We start from the raw sequence: 17,633 nt of genomic DNA on the forward strand, positions 1-17,633 counted from the left end.
TCAGGAAGCTATGATTGCGCCACTGCACTCCAGCCTCAGTGACAGAGTGAGACCCTGTCTCAAAAAAGAAAAAAAAATTACATGAGATATTATAAAATAGGCTTTGTCTTAGATGATTTTGTTCAGAGTCTGTCATTGTCCTTTCCCACATTGTGGAGGTCACATCCCAGAGCAATCCCCTCGTTCTCTATAGGGAATATGAACCATTCCTCTTGCCTCTTTAGGCAAGGGGCAGAGTGCAGTAAGCCTGTGGGAGAATTCTCAACTTATACCCACATCATAAACGTCATCTGCTGAGGCAATGGTAATTACTCAGCTCTCCATATACCCTGGGCTGATGTCTGGTGGTATTGTGGGAAAAGGAACCTCTGTAACTTGTTACCTTCCAGTTGGACCGGAACTTGTGCTTTAGTCCAATTGGCCATTCCCTTCACCCTGGCATTCCATAAGATAACCAAAAATACAGATGGCCACCAAAACCGGAGAGATTTGACAAATTCTTTTAATCCTGCTATATATATGTTGACTTGATAGGAGTCCCTGGGGGTGCATAATGAATTTAAGGCCTGAAACCAAATAGCTGCTGGGTTTGAATCAGCACTCTTCTGGTGGTCAACTATTAGTGAGAATGTGAATTGGATTAATTCCATCTATTATAATCCACGGATTCATCAATTATACTTGCGATGCCCTCAAAGGGGTGACTAGCTAGTTAAATGCCATCAGCCGAATGGCCTGGAAAAACCGGCTTGCACTAGACATGATACTAGCAGAAAAAAGGGGCATATGTGTGACGCTGGGTGGGAAATGTACTTTTATTCCCAACAATACTGTCCCAGATAGGATCATCACAAAAGCTTTACAAGGTTTGACAACTCTAGCCAGTGAGCTGGCAGAGAATGCTGGAATTGATGACCCATTTACAGGCTGGCTAGAAGGTTGGTTTGGAAAATGGAAAGGCATGGTAGCTTCAGTTCTTACATCTCTTATAATTGTGGCAGAAGTCTTACCAGCAGTGGGATGTTGTATTATCCTTTGTATGAGGGGACTAGCACAGAGATTAATTAAGACAGCTATTAATAAACAAATGCCCATGACTTACCAGCAAAATAACCTGCTACTATTAAAAACCAAATTAGACTCACTCTCCTATGAGGAAGATAGTAAATGACTTCTAGAGTGATTCAAGGACCAAAAGGGTTCAAATGAAAATGAAACTAAAAGAAGTAAATAGAAAAGAGAAGGGAATTTGTGAGAAAACATTTTAAATGGTCCATTTTCAAGGCATGATAAACCTAAGCACTGGCAGTCAGCCTGCGAATGTAACAAATTACATGGCTCATGCACCTAGTGGGTCACAATAAGTGAACAGAATGTAGAGGAGGGGTCAGCCCATAAAAGGGAAGAAAGTTTCATTATTGTGAAATCAAAACTTAAGCGTGGAAAAGGACGGGGTAAGGGGGGTAATAAAACTTAGGCGGCGTCTGGGAAGATTGTAACCCCATAGTACTCGACCAATGAGGAACTGGGGGAGGGACTTGTGTGCTAGGAGATAAATTGCCTGCTGTAGCTGCCCTGAGTGTGCCTGCCGACCAGACACCTGATATTACAAGACTGCTATTAAAGTCTCACTTTCACCTTTCTTCGTGCCTCCTGGTCCATTCTTTGGGTTTGGACTGATGAGTGTGTTTCTCACACTGGGGCTTATATAACATCCTTTCTTCTTGATACTCTTCTAAATCATTTATATGCATCTTGTTACTGATTTTTATATATTTAATATTTTTTAATATGTGTATATTTTTTACAGTCTGCCTTAAGAGTTTGGTGGGATAAGTGGTAATAAAGAAAGCAACTGATTGAAATTTTATTTCTGGTGTACTTTTTTCTTTCATATAGTGAGATTTTACATTCTTATAAGTGAGACATTTTAGAACTGTAAAATGGATTAGTAAAAGTTTTTAGAATGTTGACATTTTAAAAGTAATGTTCTATGTTGAGAAATACATTTTAATTTCCTAGTATCAAAATGAGGAATTATTTTTTTCTCAAAATGTTATTTTTAGCTTTACATTTCTTGTTAAATAATAACAATGCCATATTTTCTTTCTTTTCTAGATATGGAATATATGAACGCTGTCGAGAATTGGTGGAAGCAGGTTATGATGTACGGCAACCGGACAAAGAAAATGTTACACTCCTCCATTGGGCTGCCATCAATAACAGAATAGATTTAGTCAAGTATGTATTTTCTCTATTTTTAATTATTAGAACTTGACTTTTTATGGTTATAAAATTAATAGAAGTAATTGTTATAAAAACTAATACTTTCAAAAATTCATGGCTTTTAGAAGATAGATTCTGTGTACCTTGTTTTTCTGAAAAAGAAAAATTGCTTTTAACTTATGTTGAATGCTTGTATTAGCCAAGTACTGTACTGAGTACTTTTCCATGTATGTTTTCTTTAGTTCTTAATTCTTAATATAACTGTATATGAAATATAACAATTGTTACTGTCCTACTGCTGGCAAAACTGAAGCACAGACAGTTTAAATATACTACCCAGTGACCCACAGCTAATAAAGGTTGGAGTCAGGACCTGAACTCAGGCAGTCTGACTTGGTGTTCACATTCCGAATGTGGATTCTGTGGAGAAAACAGCAAAAGGAAAGTTGAAATGATAATAGGTAATGATAATCTGATTTAACTGTTCACACCAGCATAAGTGATGAATACTTTGCATACTAAGTGTAAAATGATTTTTATCCATCACTGTTAATGTTTGTTTAGTATTAATAAGAAGTAGTTAGATAATCAAGAGTCAGGATGATAGGAAATCTTAGCAAATCTTGTTTAGTAGTCTTTTGACACTTTGGACACAAAATATTTACAGAAAGACGTGAATTTTTTTGTTGTTGAGATGGGTTCTTACTCTCTCACTCAGGTTGGAGTGTAGTGGTACAATCTTGGCACACTGCAGCCTCGCCTCCCAGGCTCAAGCGATCCTCCCACCTCATACTCCCGAGTAGCTTGGAGCACAGGCAAATACCACCACGCCCAACTAATTTGTGTTTTTTTTGTTTTTGTTTTTGTTTTTTTTGAGATGGGGTTTTGTTCTTGCTGCCCAGGCTGGAGTGTAATGGCTCAATCTTGGCTCACCGCAACCTCTGCCTCCTGGGTTCAAGCAATTCTCCTGCCTCAGCCTCCTGAGTAGTTGGGATTATAGGCAGGTGCCAATAGTAAATGACTCATAGAGTGATTCAAGGACCAGACGGTTTAAATGAAAATGAAATATAGGCATGCGCCTATATAAATACAGGCATATGCCACCATGCCCAGCTAATTTTTTTTATGTTTTTAGTAGAGATGGGGTTTCTCCTTGTTCATCAGGCTGGTCTCGAACTCCCGCCCTCAGGTGATCCCCCCGCTTCGGCTTCCCAAAGTGCTGGAATTACAGGCGTGAGCCACTGTGCCTGGCCTTATTATTTTGTATTTTTGGTAGAGACGGGGTTTCGCCATGTTTCCCAGGCTGGTCTCAAACTCCTGAGCACAGGCAATTCAACTACCCTGGCCTCCCAAAATGCTGGAATTACAGGCATTTGCCTCTGCGCCTAGCCAACATAAATCTAAAATGAACTAAATGAACTACTTGCTATGTTAAGTGCAACACACAGAGTGTAGAGACAAATTGGATATTAATGCCAGGTAAGAGAATTCACCCTGAATTGCTACATTTTCAGTGCAGTGTCTTACTGTTCTCTAATTTAATTCCTGAGTCTCAAACTTTGAGGGTAAAGGTGCACCAAACGTACTTCTTGGCAAATGCAGAATGGTTGCGTGTTAAAATCAACATGGGACTGACACTGAAGTCAGAAGTTGCCATCATATAATGAAGTTTAGGGACACAAGAATGAATCTGGACTTTAAGAGTTTGAATTTTAACTATAATTCTATTAAAAACTTGAGTAGCAGCATCTTAAGATTTAACATTATGGTGTACAAAGAAAGCGTTTGAGCACTGTCAGCTGCGTGATTGCTTCCATGTCAGTAAAACACTTATTTGTGATGCTAAGTTAACTACTGACTTTCAGTGGGAATATATGCTAGAAAACACAATTTCTCTGCAATGTATTTATATTGACTTTCAACCATTGTTTCTGTTTACAGCCCAGGTACTTACTAAATATTTGTTGGTATCAGTTGTTCATTGATGGTCCCTTCTGAAAACCTAGGATCATTAGTACCTGCCAGAACATTGTTTGATAAAACCTTCTTAACAATATATTGAGCAAAGAGGCTCAAGATTAAGAGTTGTGCAATCTCAGAAGTTTGTAGCTTTGGGCTAAGGTCTTATAGCTACACGAAATAACATGTTATAAAAATATAATACTGAGAAGTTTACAATGAAAAGTAATAGAAGTTATTCTTTTTTTAGGATGCAGAAAAGTTCCCTCTCCTTGTGAAGAAAAAAAAGTTGTGCTTTAGAATCAGTTTGGAAATTGCTCATTGACGTAGACCTAGTGATGATTTAAATTCTGCCATATGTCAGTAAAAATGAATCTCAGGAACAGTTGACTATAGAGAAGGGGATGAAATTGCTTTAGAAAAATTCTAGTTATGATTTTTAATAAAATATCATTTCCTACGAGAGTGGTTATTTTGGCTGAGCTTTACTTCTCTTTGGGTTCTAGCCTACCCATTCTCAAAGAACATTTTCAGCATTATATAATGTTTACCAGGTATCTTAAAAATGGATTCAGGAATAATTAAATGTTTGCATTATTAATAGTTTAATATTCTGGAAATACTTTGTTAGGTTACTTTGAACCATTTTGCATGATAGAGTGGAATTGGGCCCTTCGTTGCATAATGCTTTAAAAGCACCAATTTAAACCAATACTTATTTGCAGCCACAAATTTCTGAATTAAACACAGAAGCATGAATAATCACAGGTTAAAAGCCATGTACATTAAGAGTAAATGCATTACTGATCTAGAGCAGTAATCACTTAGAACAGTTTAAGAGTATACATATGTCAAGTATTTGATATCATATCCCTTAGAATCATTTATATTCAGGATTTACTGCATTAATTATTCCTGAAGAAAGCATTGTAATGAACAGCTAGATCTTGTTCACTTCAGAAGTTATCAAGATGCTATGACAGCAGGGTGCGGCCGCTCACTCCTGTAATCCCAGCACTTTGGGAGTCCATAGTAGGAGGATTGTTCAAGTCCAGGAGTTTGAGACCTGCCTGGGCAACATAATGAGATACTATCTTTCTCTCTCTCTCTCCCTCTCTCAAAAAAAGATATTATGATGTTAGTATTAAGCTTACTAATCTAATATTAAAGTTGCTATTTCCTTTTCAAGCAACATGGCTTTAAAGGCACAAGAAATAACAAGGCATAGTAAAGAACCTTTATGTTATGTGTATATTATTTGATTTAATCTACAGTAATCTTAAGGAAAGTAAGGCTTAAAAAGCTGAGCTACCCCAAGGTAGACCATGTCTTGCCTATTCTGCAACTATTCTAATTTCAAGTTTCTATATGCTGCTGTTCAAATCTTTGTAGTTCTTTGAGTACCTTCTTTTTTACGTGATTTTTTTGGCATTTTTATTCTTTTTTTTTTGTAACTTAAAAATTATTTTTCTTTTCCTTATTCTGGAACCAAAAAAAGAGGTATTTGATAAAAAATTCTGCTAAATATGTTTTTTAAACAACCACAAAAGATTATTTATTTTCAAAGGTTCGAACTAGCATGAGATCTGAAATGGAAAACATGTATTTACATATTTTTCACATAATTTCTTAAAATTGAAAATGAAAGTTATTTAAATTGTTATAAATTTTGTCTTATAGATACTATATTTCGAAAGGTGCTATTGTGGATCAACTTGGAGGAGACCTGAATTCAACTCCATTGCACTGGGCCACAAGGTTTAAATTTGCTTCTGGATTTTTTTCCTTTAATTCCTTTATTAGTATACAAATAAACAACTTTAAAAAAATGATATACTAAAATGAATAGGAGAGCTTATTATGCCGTTAGTTAACATCATAAATATGCTGATGTTTTATTGTGAAATATTACCTGTAAAGAAGCAAAAGTTTATTGTCCAAAGTTTCCCTGGCCATGCTGATATTAATTCAGTTAGTTATAAGATTGGATTAAACTTTGGATTTCTAAACGTATGGATTTCTAAACATAATATTTTTGCAGCCTATATATATTTACAATGAAAGAATTAGCTCATTTCTTGGGATGATTGAGATAATATTAGAATGGACATAATAGAATATAGTAATTATTTACTATATATTTAAATAAGTTATGAGTACCTCCATACATTTTCAGACTGTTAATCTAGTTAAGACTTTTAAGAAACATAAAATCCTAAATGTGTTTTGACATGTATCTATTTTAAAATAACTTTTCAAAATACATACGTAATCTTCCCACCATACCTTACTTAAAAAAGCTCTTTCCAGAGGATCCTGTTTGAAATAACTTTATATATCTAAGTGTTTATTCTTTTATGTTTTAGACAAGGCCATCTATCCATGGTTGTGCAACTAATGAAATATGGTGCAGATCCTTCATTAATTGATGGAGAAGGATGTAGCTGTATTCATCTGGCTGCTCAGTTCGGACATACCTCAATTGTTGCTTATCTCATAGCAAAAGGACAGGTAAAAAAAAAATCTCAGTGGTATAGATTTTAATCTGATGTTCTTCATAGTTTAAATGCCTAATATTATTGGTGTTGCATGTGTAACAAGCCATTGATATTTAAATAGCACTTTCTGATGGATGAAGAACATAAATACAGTGAGTTTGATATGGAGATATTTAATGTACCTAACATAAAAGCCAGCATGAAAATCATGAAACAGATAATTATTAAGTTGGGTTTTTATTTCTAAGAGTAATGGAGATAAAGCTCAGAAATTAAGAGAGAAAATATAAGTATCTATTTTTTCTTTGTGTATTTTGAATATATCATCTGAATTCATCTAAACTTTTTTGAACTTATTTATTGGTTATTTTCTATATTAAATATCTCTTGAGAGGGATACATTTTTTAAGATCAGTTTCTGTTGTATAAGATAATGCTGCTTCTTACTCGTCAGAAAAACATCATATTTTAAGTGGTTGTTCCTGATTTTTCTTGAGTGTGCAGTGACCATAATCACATTAAATATTACCAGTTTATATAATCATGTTTTTGTAATAAATGTATTTTGTTAAAAGTAATGTCACCCAGTTTTTCTTTCATGTGTTTTTTCTGGTTATATTTGAACATTAGTTTTATAAGTAAGGATCTCATCACAAGAATAACTTAAGATATATGTATTTAATTTGTTGCTATCAACATGTATTTATTGTTAATTTAAAATTCTATGTGGATTTAGAATTTGAATACTGTTTCTTTTAATGAAGGTTTTACAGTATTTGTTGTTGGCAGTCTCAAGCAGTGGCAGTTGTGTTGTGCATTATAGTTTAGGAAAAGAGCCATAGACTGATTAAGTTAATTGCTGGAAGGGAGGGGGGGTTATTGTCTATTACTGTGTTAAAAAACTACCGCCGAAATCTAATGGCTTTAGAACAATACCAACCAATTAATACGTCTCACAATTTTGTGGGCTTGGCTGGATGGTTTTTCTCCTTGGCTGGTGGCTGCAGTTATCTGGGGGCTTGACTGAGCTGGAAGATTGGCTCACGTATCTTGTGACTTGATAGGAATGGCTACAAACTGCTTAACTGGGAGGCTGGGGCATCAAGGCCTCTTTCTTTCTCTATGTAGTTTCAGAACTTCTACTTTTCAATACTAGTCCATGTGGTCTTTCCAGCAGGGGAACTAGACTTCTTACATATTGGCTTAGAGCTCCCAAAAGAACAAAAGTAGCAGCTGTTTTGCCTTTTTAAGTCTTAGGTCTTGAACTGACACAGCAACGTTTTTTCTCCATTCTGTCAGTTAAAGTGAGTTAACAAGGGCCATAATCACGGAGGGAAGGGGCCACACAAGGGCGTGAATACCAAGAGGCCAGGTTTATGGGGGGTCATCTGGAGAGCAACTGCTATAGGAGATTATTCTTGTTATTCTGCAGTTTTTTCTAGAACAAAGGTTGAAGCAGTAAATGGTGCTATAGCACATCACAGGGTCTTTAGTGGCCTTCCATATTGCAGAATAAATCTACAATACACATTTACTTTTTTTCTTTCAGTTTTTAACTGGGAAAGAAAGGTGGTGTACATTTTTGAGTCCTCTTGTCTTTTTTTTAACTTACTGATTTTGGAGTTTGGATTATTTCATTAATCTTTTTAACCTCTGGTATAGTATATAGGCTATAAAATTCTCAAAGGGCAGGATTTCTACATGTCAGTGCTTTTGGTACAAAAAGTGCATGATGATGATAATGATGATGATAAATGTCTGAGAAATAGTTTTTTTTTTTTCCCTGAGTAAATTTTTTTTCTGCACAGAAAGATGATACATGTTTATTATGAAATATTCAGGCATAATAGAATATGACTTAGAAAATGAAATCTCACCTCTCCCCTTGGCCATCTGTCTGACTGAGGTTACTTCCTTTAATAATGTAGTATGTATTTTCAGAGATTTTATTCCATGTACAGATTAAGCATCTGTAATCTGAAAATCCGGAATGCTCCGAAATCCAAAACGTTTTGAGTGTCAACATGATGCCACAAGTGGAAAATTCTACCCCTGACACCTTTGCTTTCCAATAGTTCATTGTACACACACTTTGTTTCATGTACAAAATTATTTAAAATATTGAATAAAATTGCCTTCAGGCTGTGTGTATAAGGTGTATATGAAAGATGAATGAATTTCACATTTAGATTTTGGTCCCATTCTCAAGATTTTATTACATATATACAAATATTTCAACATATGAAAAAACACATATTCAAACACTTCTGGTCCCAAGCATTTTAGATAAAGGATACTCAACATGTATACACTAATATGTTGTAAAAGACACTCTTCCAATGTGCGTTGCATCATACTGTGAGGGCCCAAAGTTTTTCTCTGTGCTAGAGCACTGTGCCGTTTAACCCCTGAATACCTTTGAGCTCCACTTCTGCCATCTCCCCATCATCTGTTTTAACTGCACTAGTTTTTTTTGCTACTTTTTCAGTAACTCTGACATGCTGTTGTCTAAGGGCCTTTTGGTTGCTGTTTCTTCTGCTGGTATATTCTTTCCTCAGATAATCATACAGTTTCTCTCTCTCTCTTCAGTCAGATGGTTGCTCAAATTTTATTAGTTCTGATTACATAGTTCCTAATTATAAGCAGTAATAAAATTAGCGTATTTTTATTTCTTCTTCCCTTTCTCTTTTACCAACTTTAGTCAATAATATTGTTTTTCTTAATGTTAACTATGTTCTGATAAATTTTTACTACATTTTTATTACTTGATTTGTCAGCTTTAGATAATAATTTTCTTTGATTCATGGCTACTATAGATGAGGCTCTCAGCATATTTTCATTTCAACCTTTTTCCATTTTCCCATTTTGTTGTTAATTATATCAATTTTACATTGTTAGGGTATATAACATTTCTATTGAGTTTTGTCATTCTATTCTTCACAATTGTTTTGTTTTAGTTATATTGTTAAATATATTTAGTGCTCACTACCAATTCTTTTGGATGATTTTCAGGAGAAAAAGGGGAAAATGCTAAGTTATGGAGCCCTGTTGATCATGGAATTCCCATAAGCTTTTGATCTGGGCTTGTTAATTCTTCCTAATAGAGAATACCCATACGTCCAGGCTGAACTTGGAAAAGAAGTACCAAGTTTTAAATCCCGACCCAAAGAGAGAAAAGGTTGAATTTCATTTTTCTTTTAGTACTCTAGAGATGTGCCATGATTTTACATTTTTTATTTATTGATATTTTTAATACTATCATTTTTTAAAAAGGATATGAAAACACAACTAAGAAGAAGAAGAAACTTAAACATAAGAATTTACATGCTTGCTTTAATTAGACCTGAAATTTGGTTGGGGTCCTACGGAAATTAGGAGTAAAAGAAGTCACAATAGTTACTTCTCATATAAGAAATAAGGAAGTTTGTTGTTTCTTCAGAAACAACAAAATATTTTTTTAAGTCACAGGATTATTTTAAAAAATGAACTTGCTTATTGGAAATGTTGAGTGAGGTTGCAGAAGATATTCCTGACAACACTATTAAAGTAAATCCAGAAATGGATTTGTAATGGATAAGGCATAACATTCTATTACAGTGTGCATGGTAAGTGACTAAGTTAATGACATCCAAGGAAATGCTTTACTTATCTAATGTAGTGGTTCTCAGATTTTTTTTCTTCAACATGCTTGGATAATGTTCACATTTGAGACATATTCCTGTTGCTAACAGTGGCTCACAGAGAACTGATGCATAGAGTTAGTGTTTTACAGTGTGCTTACTGTAACTCTCTCCTCTCTCCACTGATTGGTGAATTAGGTAACACAACTTGGATTAGAACTGCTTGCTTAATGTAATTCAGGAATGGGAGATGGGGTAGGGAAGAAGAAGAAACTTAATATTTATTGAATATCCATTATGTTCTCGGGTTGTTGACTAGATGCTTTGCACACATTATTTAATCTTCACAGGAGCCTTATGAAGTTATTTGTATTTCACATTTTTTAATGAGGAAGCTAAGACTAAGAATTAAAGTAATTTAGCCTACAATCTCATGGCAATTATATGATGGAGCTAGGAAGTCAAAACCATGTGTTATTCTAAAGCCAAGCCTAGAAAAGTAGATAGATAAGCATGTCTTTTCCTTTAATAAATGGTTTTTGATCATCTACTCTGCTGGGCACTGAGAATACAAAGATGGATTTCGGATGATTTTTATTTTCAAAGTTCTCCAGGTTAATGAGACAGATGTTTCAGGCATAGAGGATAATCAGTTCAGAATGGAGTGGGTTAGGAAAGGTAGTTTCAGAGCATTGAAACTGATAAGAGTCCCTGATACATCAGAAAGTCTTGCGCAAGGAGAATTAGATAACTAGGAAAGAGTTTTGGTTTAATAGGTGGAAGTTTTAGTTATAATTTGCTAAAAACTAAGTAAGAGTGGGGAAAAGATGGTGCCAGGGAAAGCAAAAAATTGAGTAGAAGAGGAAAAATCGTGGTTTATTACATGGTTTGGCTGGGAATAGTATTTATGCATATTTATAATAATACATATCAAGTATTAAATGTTTATATTAACCAGAATTACAATAGATCTCTTGAGAGGAAAGAATAGGAAAGGTGCGCATTTGTGATGTAGCAGAGAGGAAAGAGAAAAATTCACATTTTTTATACCAAGGAATTTCAAAATAATGCCTGAAACTGAAAAATCAAGAAGTAGCAGTTCAAACATCTTATTTAAAGATATGGAGGTAAATATCAAAATAATGAGCCAAAAAATGGTGAAAATGGTGGGAAGTAAGGCAGGGGGATTGATTGCTTTAGTGTGTTGCTTTTTCCATACAAACTACAGAATCATTTAACTCTAAAAATGTACATGTGTAACAGTAAAAACTGAGTATATTAAAATGTCAGTTATTTTTATTTTTTGTTTTGAAATGCCTAGGATTAAACAGTTTTGTCGTTCTCTCTTATGCATTAGTATAAACAAGTTTTTCAGAAACTTAATCACTTAACCTATCCTTTGGTTGAAAGATCAGAATAGGTTAAGAATTTTAAATGTGAAACATTGAAAGGCTGATTAAAACATCTTAAAAGGGAATACTGTAAAAGCATGATATATGTTCACTAGAGTATATAGTGACAAGATTTTTATTTTAAAGTTAAGAAAGAGAAAGTTTCATACATTATCCTTGATTGAGTAGTATTATATTCGCTTCTCCTGTTAAATATAGATTAGATTTTTCCAAGCAAATTTGGTTAGGAACTTATAATTTAACTGTCTGACTTTTTTTCTTTTTACTTTATCAGGATGTAGATATGATGGATCAGAATGGAATGACGCCTTTAATGTGGGCAGCATATAGAACACATAGGTATGTAATGACTATAAAAAACTTATTTAGGCCATTTCAGCATAATACAATGTGAAGTAAGAGAGAGGAAAAAGCAGTTAGTACTATACTCACTAATATTTACAGTTTTTATTATGACTATAGTATATATAAATTACCATTTTGGATGTTTTGGTATCTCTGTGCTGTCTCTCCCTCACTGATTAGAGCTTCCTTAATCTGTTTCTCTTTTAACAATATCTAAGAAAAGAAGTTATCTTTTTTAAAAAGTAATTAATTTTTTCATGTGATTTACATATTGACAAATTTATTAATTAGTAAGTTGTCTTAGATCACTTTTGGAAGACTCCAAATTTAAATTTAAAAAAATATTATTCTTTAATTGTATAAGTATTAATGACATCCATTTCTAGGTCAAAAATAGAAAATATCAGGACCAAGTTGCTTATCCCCTGAAACTATTAACATATTACTTTATATGGTGTCATACATACTTAATACTTCATGTTAGAATATTGTCTCATTATTGATTTTAAAGTTGTTGAGTAGGTTAGAAGTGTTCCAAAATGGAATGCTGCTGTAAGCATAATCAGTTTAGTATTTGTAATGATTTCTATAATTGAAATTAGGGTTGTTGTTGTTGTTTGTTTTTTTTTTTTTCCTTTTCAGTGTGGATCCAACTAGATTGCTTTTAACATTCAATGTTTCAGTTAACCTTGGTGACAAGTATCACAAAAACACTGCTCTGCATTGGGCAGTGCTAGCAGGGAATACCACAGTCATTAGCCTTCTTCTGGAAGCTGGAGCTAATGTTGATGCCCAGAATATCAAGGTAAAAATATTCTGTATTGATAATACTGTATGAAATGTGGCTACTAATATATGAATTCTGTAATAAAACAAGTTTTTCATAGACTGTCAGAGTTGAAAGAAACTTCTTCAATACAGGTTTACAGTTAAACCACATTATGCATAATACATTTTAATAATTCTTTGACTTGGTTATTTTATTGTCTTATTTTTTTAAAGATCAAGAGATTTAAATTTGATAAATGCCTTTATGGTGTTTATAGGAGGACTCCCACCCCACCATGCCGGACTAATCCAGGAAAAGTTACAATATTATTTAAGAGCCAAGCACAATTAACATTTGCACTCTAAACATTTAGAAATCAGTAAACATTTTATTAATACATGCAATAAGATTCTATTGCTGGTCTCAAATTTTGGTTATTTCTTTTCATTTTTAAAGCCTCAGGATCCACCATGTCTTTCAGCAACGAACTCATTCTGTGAAATTACTTTAAACATCATCTTTTAATAATATGCATTCATAAGTAACTATACCCATTGACAAATGTTCTTTAATTTTGGCTATAATTTATAGTATTTTCTGAGTTATGTTTCTTAAATTTCTAAGGGATATGTGCTAATTAAATATGAAGGGGATTCAAGACACATACTAATCTGAAATGGCCAATCAAAAAGTAGGTTATCTCCTGCTGGATCAGGGTATCTCTTTATGTTCCAACGAATAGTTTGTTCTTCCTTGATTCAGTTACTTTAAGAGGAGAAGGATAAACTACTAAAATAAAATAGCTTAGTCTAGTTTTATGGAGCATAATTTGTTAAGCTTATCAATTTTTAGAAATAGTCTAATTACAAACATTTAGTTAAAAGTAAATTAATATTGGAAACCATAAGATATTGATAAAATCATGTATGTTTTTCTTTCTTCTAAAAAAATTTCAAGTCTTCTTGTCCCTAACAAAAGTGATCAGAATAGTTCCGTATCTGCCATTAAACATAGGGAAAGAAGAAAGTCAGCATATCGTAGTGCCTGATATGCGATGGGCACTCTAGGTATTTACTGAGTAAATGAAGATTTATGTAGTCTTGAGTTTTACCTAAGGTAGTTTTCATGACTGCTAAGATACCTCTGCCACTTCAGAAATTATAGAGAGAAATGTTTGCTTTTTAAATGTTTTTAAATAGGATGCTCTATAACACTGGAATGAGTAAATTAGCTGACCCCAGGTCTGAAGGTTAAGAAAAGAGAAGTTTGACTAAACCTGATCAATATACTTAAAAGAAAATTATGTGAGATTACCTCATGTTTTATTATCTGAATTAAGAGTGTTACTAATTTTTTTAATCTTTGCTACCAGACAGCCATTCCTAAGGTGATCATGCACGAGGAATACATTTAAAGATACGTAGTATTATTGAAAAAACAGGATTAATTTTAGTTTGGCAAATAGTAAGACTCTGTAGACCTTCTGCCAATAGCCATATCAGTATACTGAAATTATAGTAATACCAAAGAATTACGACAGTAAAATGACTACACAGTTCTGGAGTTTGAAACTAGTAGTGTATATTTTTAGAGCTTTTAAAAGTATATTTTCTGTTCGTATAAAATTAGGTTAAATTCAGTCACAGTCATTGGGATTTGAGGTATGTTTTTAAATTCAATGTCTTTTCAAGTAAATAATGAAGACTTGTACTTCTCATTAGCCATTGCATAAACTTTTAAATTACTCTTAGTAAAAGGAATAATCTACAGCAAATTTCAACAGAAAGTTAATGATAAGAGTAGAGATATTTAAAATTATTTAAATGATTTTGAACTTTGTATTTTTAATGTTTTATAGGTTCAGGCACAAGAATTATGTGGTACCAAGAAACAATGAAATAGAATGTAGCTTCCTTAACTATTATTATAGTTCATGCGAATATTTTCTAGAGTCTACAGTGTCTATAATTGAGCTAATTATTGTACCTTAGAGCTTTTAAATTCATTTATTTTTTTCTAGTTATTTTCTTTTTATTAATGTTTTAAGTTTATCTGTCACATGTAATCGAGGTTGGCTATTGACAAAAAATTTTTCTCATGTAATTCCCTGGTAGCTTCTGGAGTGATGGTACTTCTAAAGAAAATAAAGTCTAAGGAATTATTGTATTTGCTCAGGGAACATTTATACTTTCAGGGGAAAAATTACCTGTATCTACACTGGTGACAAAGTAGATTTTTGTTTTAAAATGCACTTTGTATGTAATTAAAAAGATGAAGTGAGTATCAAATGCCTTTTTTAAAAATGGGGATCTGCCTCAGAGGCATTCCCAACATACTTAAGTCTTATCACCTTCTAATAGAAGCCATGTATTTATTCATTCAGCAAATTCTTGTTCAATGGTGGGTGGTGGGGAGTCACATTGTTCAAGACAGGTAAGGTCCCTATTCTTTCAGAATGTACATTCTGTTGAGGAAACAGCCAGTAAGTGGATAATAATAAAAGGCAAATGTGATAGAATGACTTGGGATGGAAGGACCACATCCGGTGAGAGTGATTTGGGAATGCCCCTGAGGAGATGACATTTGCTTTTGAATTATGTAATGAGAAGGGATCAGTTATACAGAGACACGTGGGAAAAAACTTTCCATGTAGAGGAACATGAAAGGGCAAGGTCCTAAACAGGAGTAAGATTGCAATATTTGAGGTGCAGAAATAAGGACAGTGTGGCCAGAGTACAGTGAGCAAGATGGTGAAGTCACTTGAGAAAGGCAGGTGCTGTATCATGCAATGCGATAATAAAGAGCTTTAATTGTATTCTCAGTCATGGGAAACAGTTGAAAGGATTTATGTAGGCTGATTATATGATCTGCTTTTTGTTTTAAATATTTTTTAAACATTACTTTGGTTGATGTCTGGAGAATGCATTGAAGAGTTAAGAAAATGGAAAAGATGGAGATCAGTTAGGCTGTTGCAATAAATCAGACAAGTGATAATGTTAGCTTAGCTTAGGATCAGAGGAGTAGAGGTAGAGAGAAATGACTGGATTTGGAGAGGATATTTTAAAGTAGAAATAAGAAGGTAGATTAGGTATGAGGATAAAAGAAACCATCATTGATGACTTAGGTTTTGTTTTGGGTAACTGAGCATCTTGTGATACCGTATGTTGAGATTGTGAAGACTGAAGGAGAAGTACTTTTTGGGATGAAGGTGATAGGAATTGGTTGTGTTTGGTAACATTTAATTTGAAGTGGTGTCTTAGCCGTGTGAACTATTAAGCTAATTAAGTAAACTTAAATTGCTGCCAATTTTGAAAAGGAAACATTTATTTAAAAAAAATACCTAGAATATTTGTCCAGGAATCTAACCAAATTTATTTATACCTATACTTTTTCCATTTTTAAGTCTTAAGAAAGAATCTTGTTGATAATAATGGGTTATAACAATAAGATGCAGCCTGCAAATCTGGCTATGGCTTTAATAGCTATAAAAAGTTATATTTTTCAAAGAATATGAAAAATTATGCTTTGTATTATAATAATTCTATAAGATCCCCTTTCCCTAAAATACCTATTTTCTATATATGATTAAGTTTCTTAGAAATCTTTCTTTATATTAACTAGAGATTTACCTTCACATATTAGTTACTCAGTTCTTTTCATGTATAAACAAATGTTCCTTTATCAAAACAAGATAGAACTTACTTTAAAGACAATTTATACTAAATGAGGCCGGGCACTGTGGCTCACGCCTGTAATCCCAGCACTTTGGGAGTCTGAGGCGGGCGGATCACCTGAGGTCAGGAGTTCGAGACCAGCCTCAACATGGAGAAACCCCGTCTCTACTAAAAATACAAAATTAGCCGGGCGTGGTGGTGCATGTCTGTAATCCCAGCTACTCGGGAGGCTGATTCAGGAGAATTGCTTGAACCTGAGAGGCGGAGGTTGCAGTGAGCCAAGATCGCACCATTGCACTCAAGCCTGGGCAACAAGAGTGAAACTCCGTCTTAAAAAAAAAAAAAAAAAAAAGACAATTTATACTAAATGATAGGTAACTTTAAAATTGCTGTTTTCATCTTTAGAAGGATCAGGACTAGCTGTATACCCTAGGTTTTTTTATCTGGAGTCCCCCAGTAGACTTTGGTTGGGGGAGCTGTGGGTCCATGGACCCCTGAAATTGTTGAAAAAAAGTTACTTGTATCAGCATTTTTCCAAAAGTGGCTGTCATCAGAAAAGACTCAAAAGAATTTAAGAACCAAGCCCCTAGATAATAGCTACATGAAATAGCTTTAAATCTCTTCTTGTAAAGCAACAACAGGGGAAACAAATGATTTGGAATACTAAGAATAAAAAACAAAACACAGTTATGGCCTACCCAGTAATCCCTTTTGTGGTAGTATCTCATTTGTGATTAAAAAAATAATAATCCTTAGCATATGTTTTTGGTTATACTGATAGATGAATTGAGTTTGGAAGGAACAGTTAATCTCTGAGTGCTACGCAAGCAGTTATAATCTTGTCTTTCTAAAATTATCAAAGGACATAGTTTTTAGCTTGTACAGAATATAAAATTACTGAGCTCTGTTCATTAATGTATCGAAAGACCTCTTGAAATGAGGTAAGAAAATGTTTTTAGAAAATAGTTTTGTATTACTTCTTAAATACCTGACCTAAATGGTCTCCAAGGAAAAATTTTTTAAAATTTTGACAATGAAATTCAACCTTACGTAGGTGAAATGTTGAGTGATCTTACCCCCAACCATAATGTTTATCTGACCAAAACCTTTGAATGATTTCTTTTATTAAC

General features: G+C 33.7%; 1 protein-coding gene across 2 annotated transcripts in view; it reads left to right on the top strand.

The window, feature by feature from the left end:
* ZDHHC17 (zinc finger DHHC-type palmitoyltransferase 17) overlaps nt 1-17,633 on the top strand; it is an 89,897-nt gene that overhangs the window by 39,370 nt on the left and 32,894 nt on the right. For both annotated transcript variants that reach the window (XM_054443366.2, XM_054443365.2), the window contains 5 exons: nt 2,119-2,241; nt 5,866-5,943; nt 6,552-6,696; nt 11,990-12,054; nt 12,703-12,865. In XM_054443366.2, the coding sequence (XP_054299341.1) occupies nt 2,119-2,241; nt 5,866-5,943; nt 6,552-6,696; nt 11,990-12,054; nt 12,703-12,865 (574 nt within the window). The remainder of the gene's footprint in view (nt 1-2,118; nt 2,242-5,865; nt 5,944-6,551; nt 6,697-11,989; nt 12,055-12,702; nt 12,866-17,633) is intronic.

This window comes from Pongo pygmaeus, chromosome 10 (genome assembly GCF_028885625.2).
Source record: "Pongo pygmaeus isolate AG05252 chromosome 10, NHGRI_mPonPyg2-v2.0_pri, whole genome shotgun sequence".
Lineage (NCBI taxonomy): Eukaryota > Metazoa > Chordata > Mammalia > Primates > Hominidae > Pongo > Pongo pygmaeus.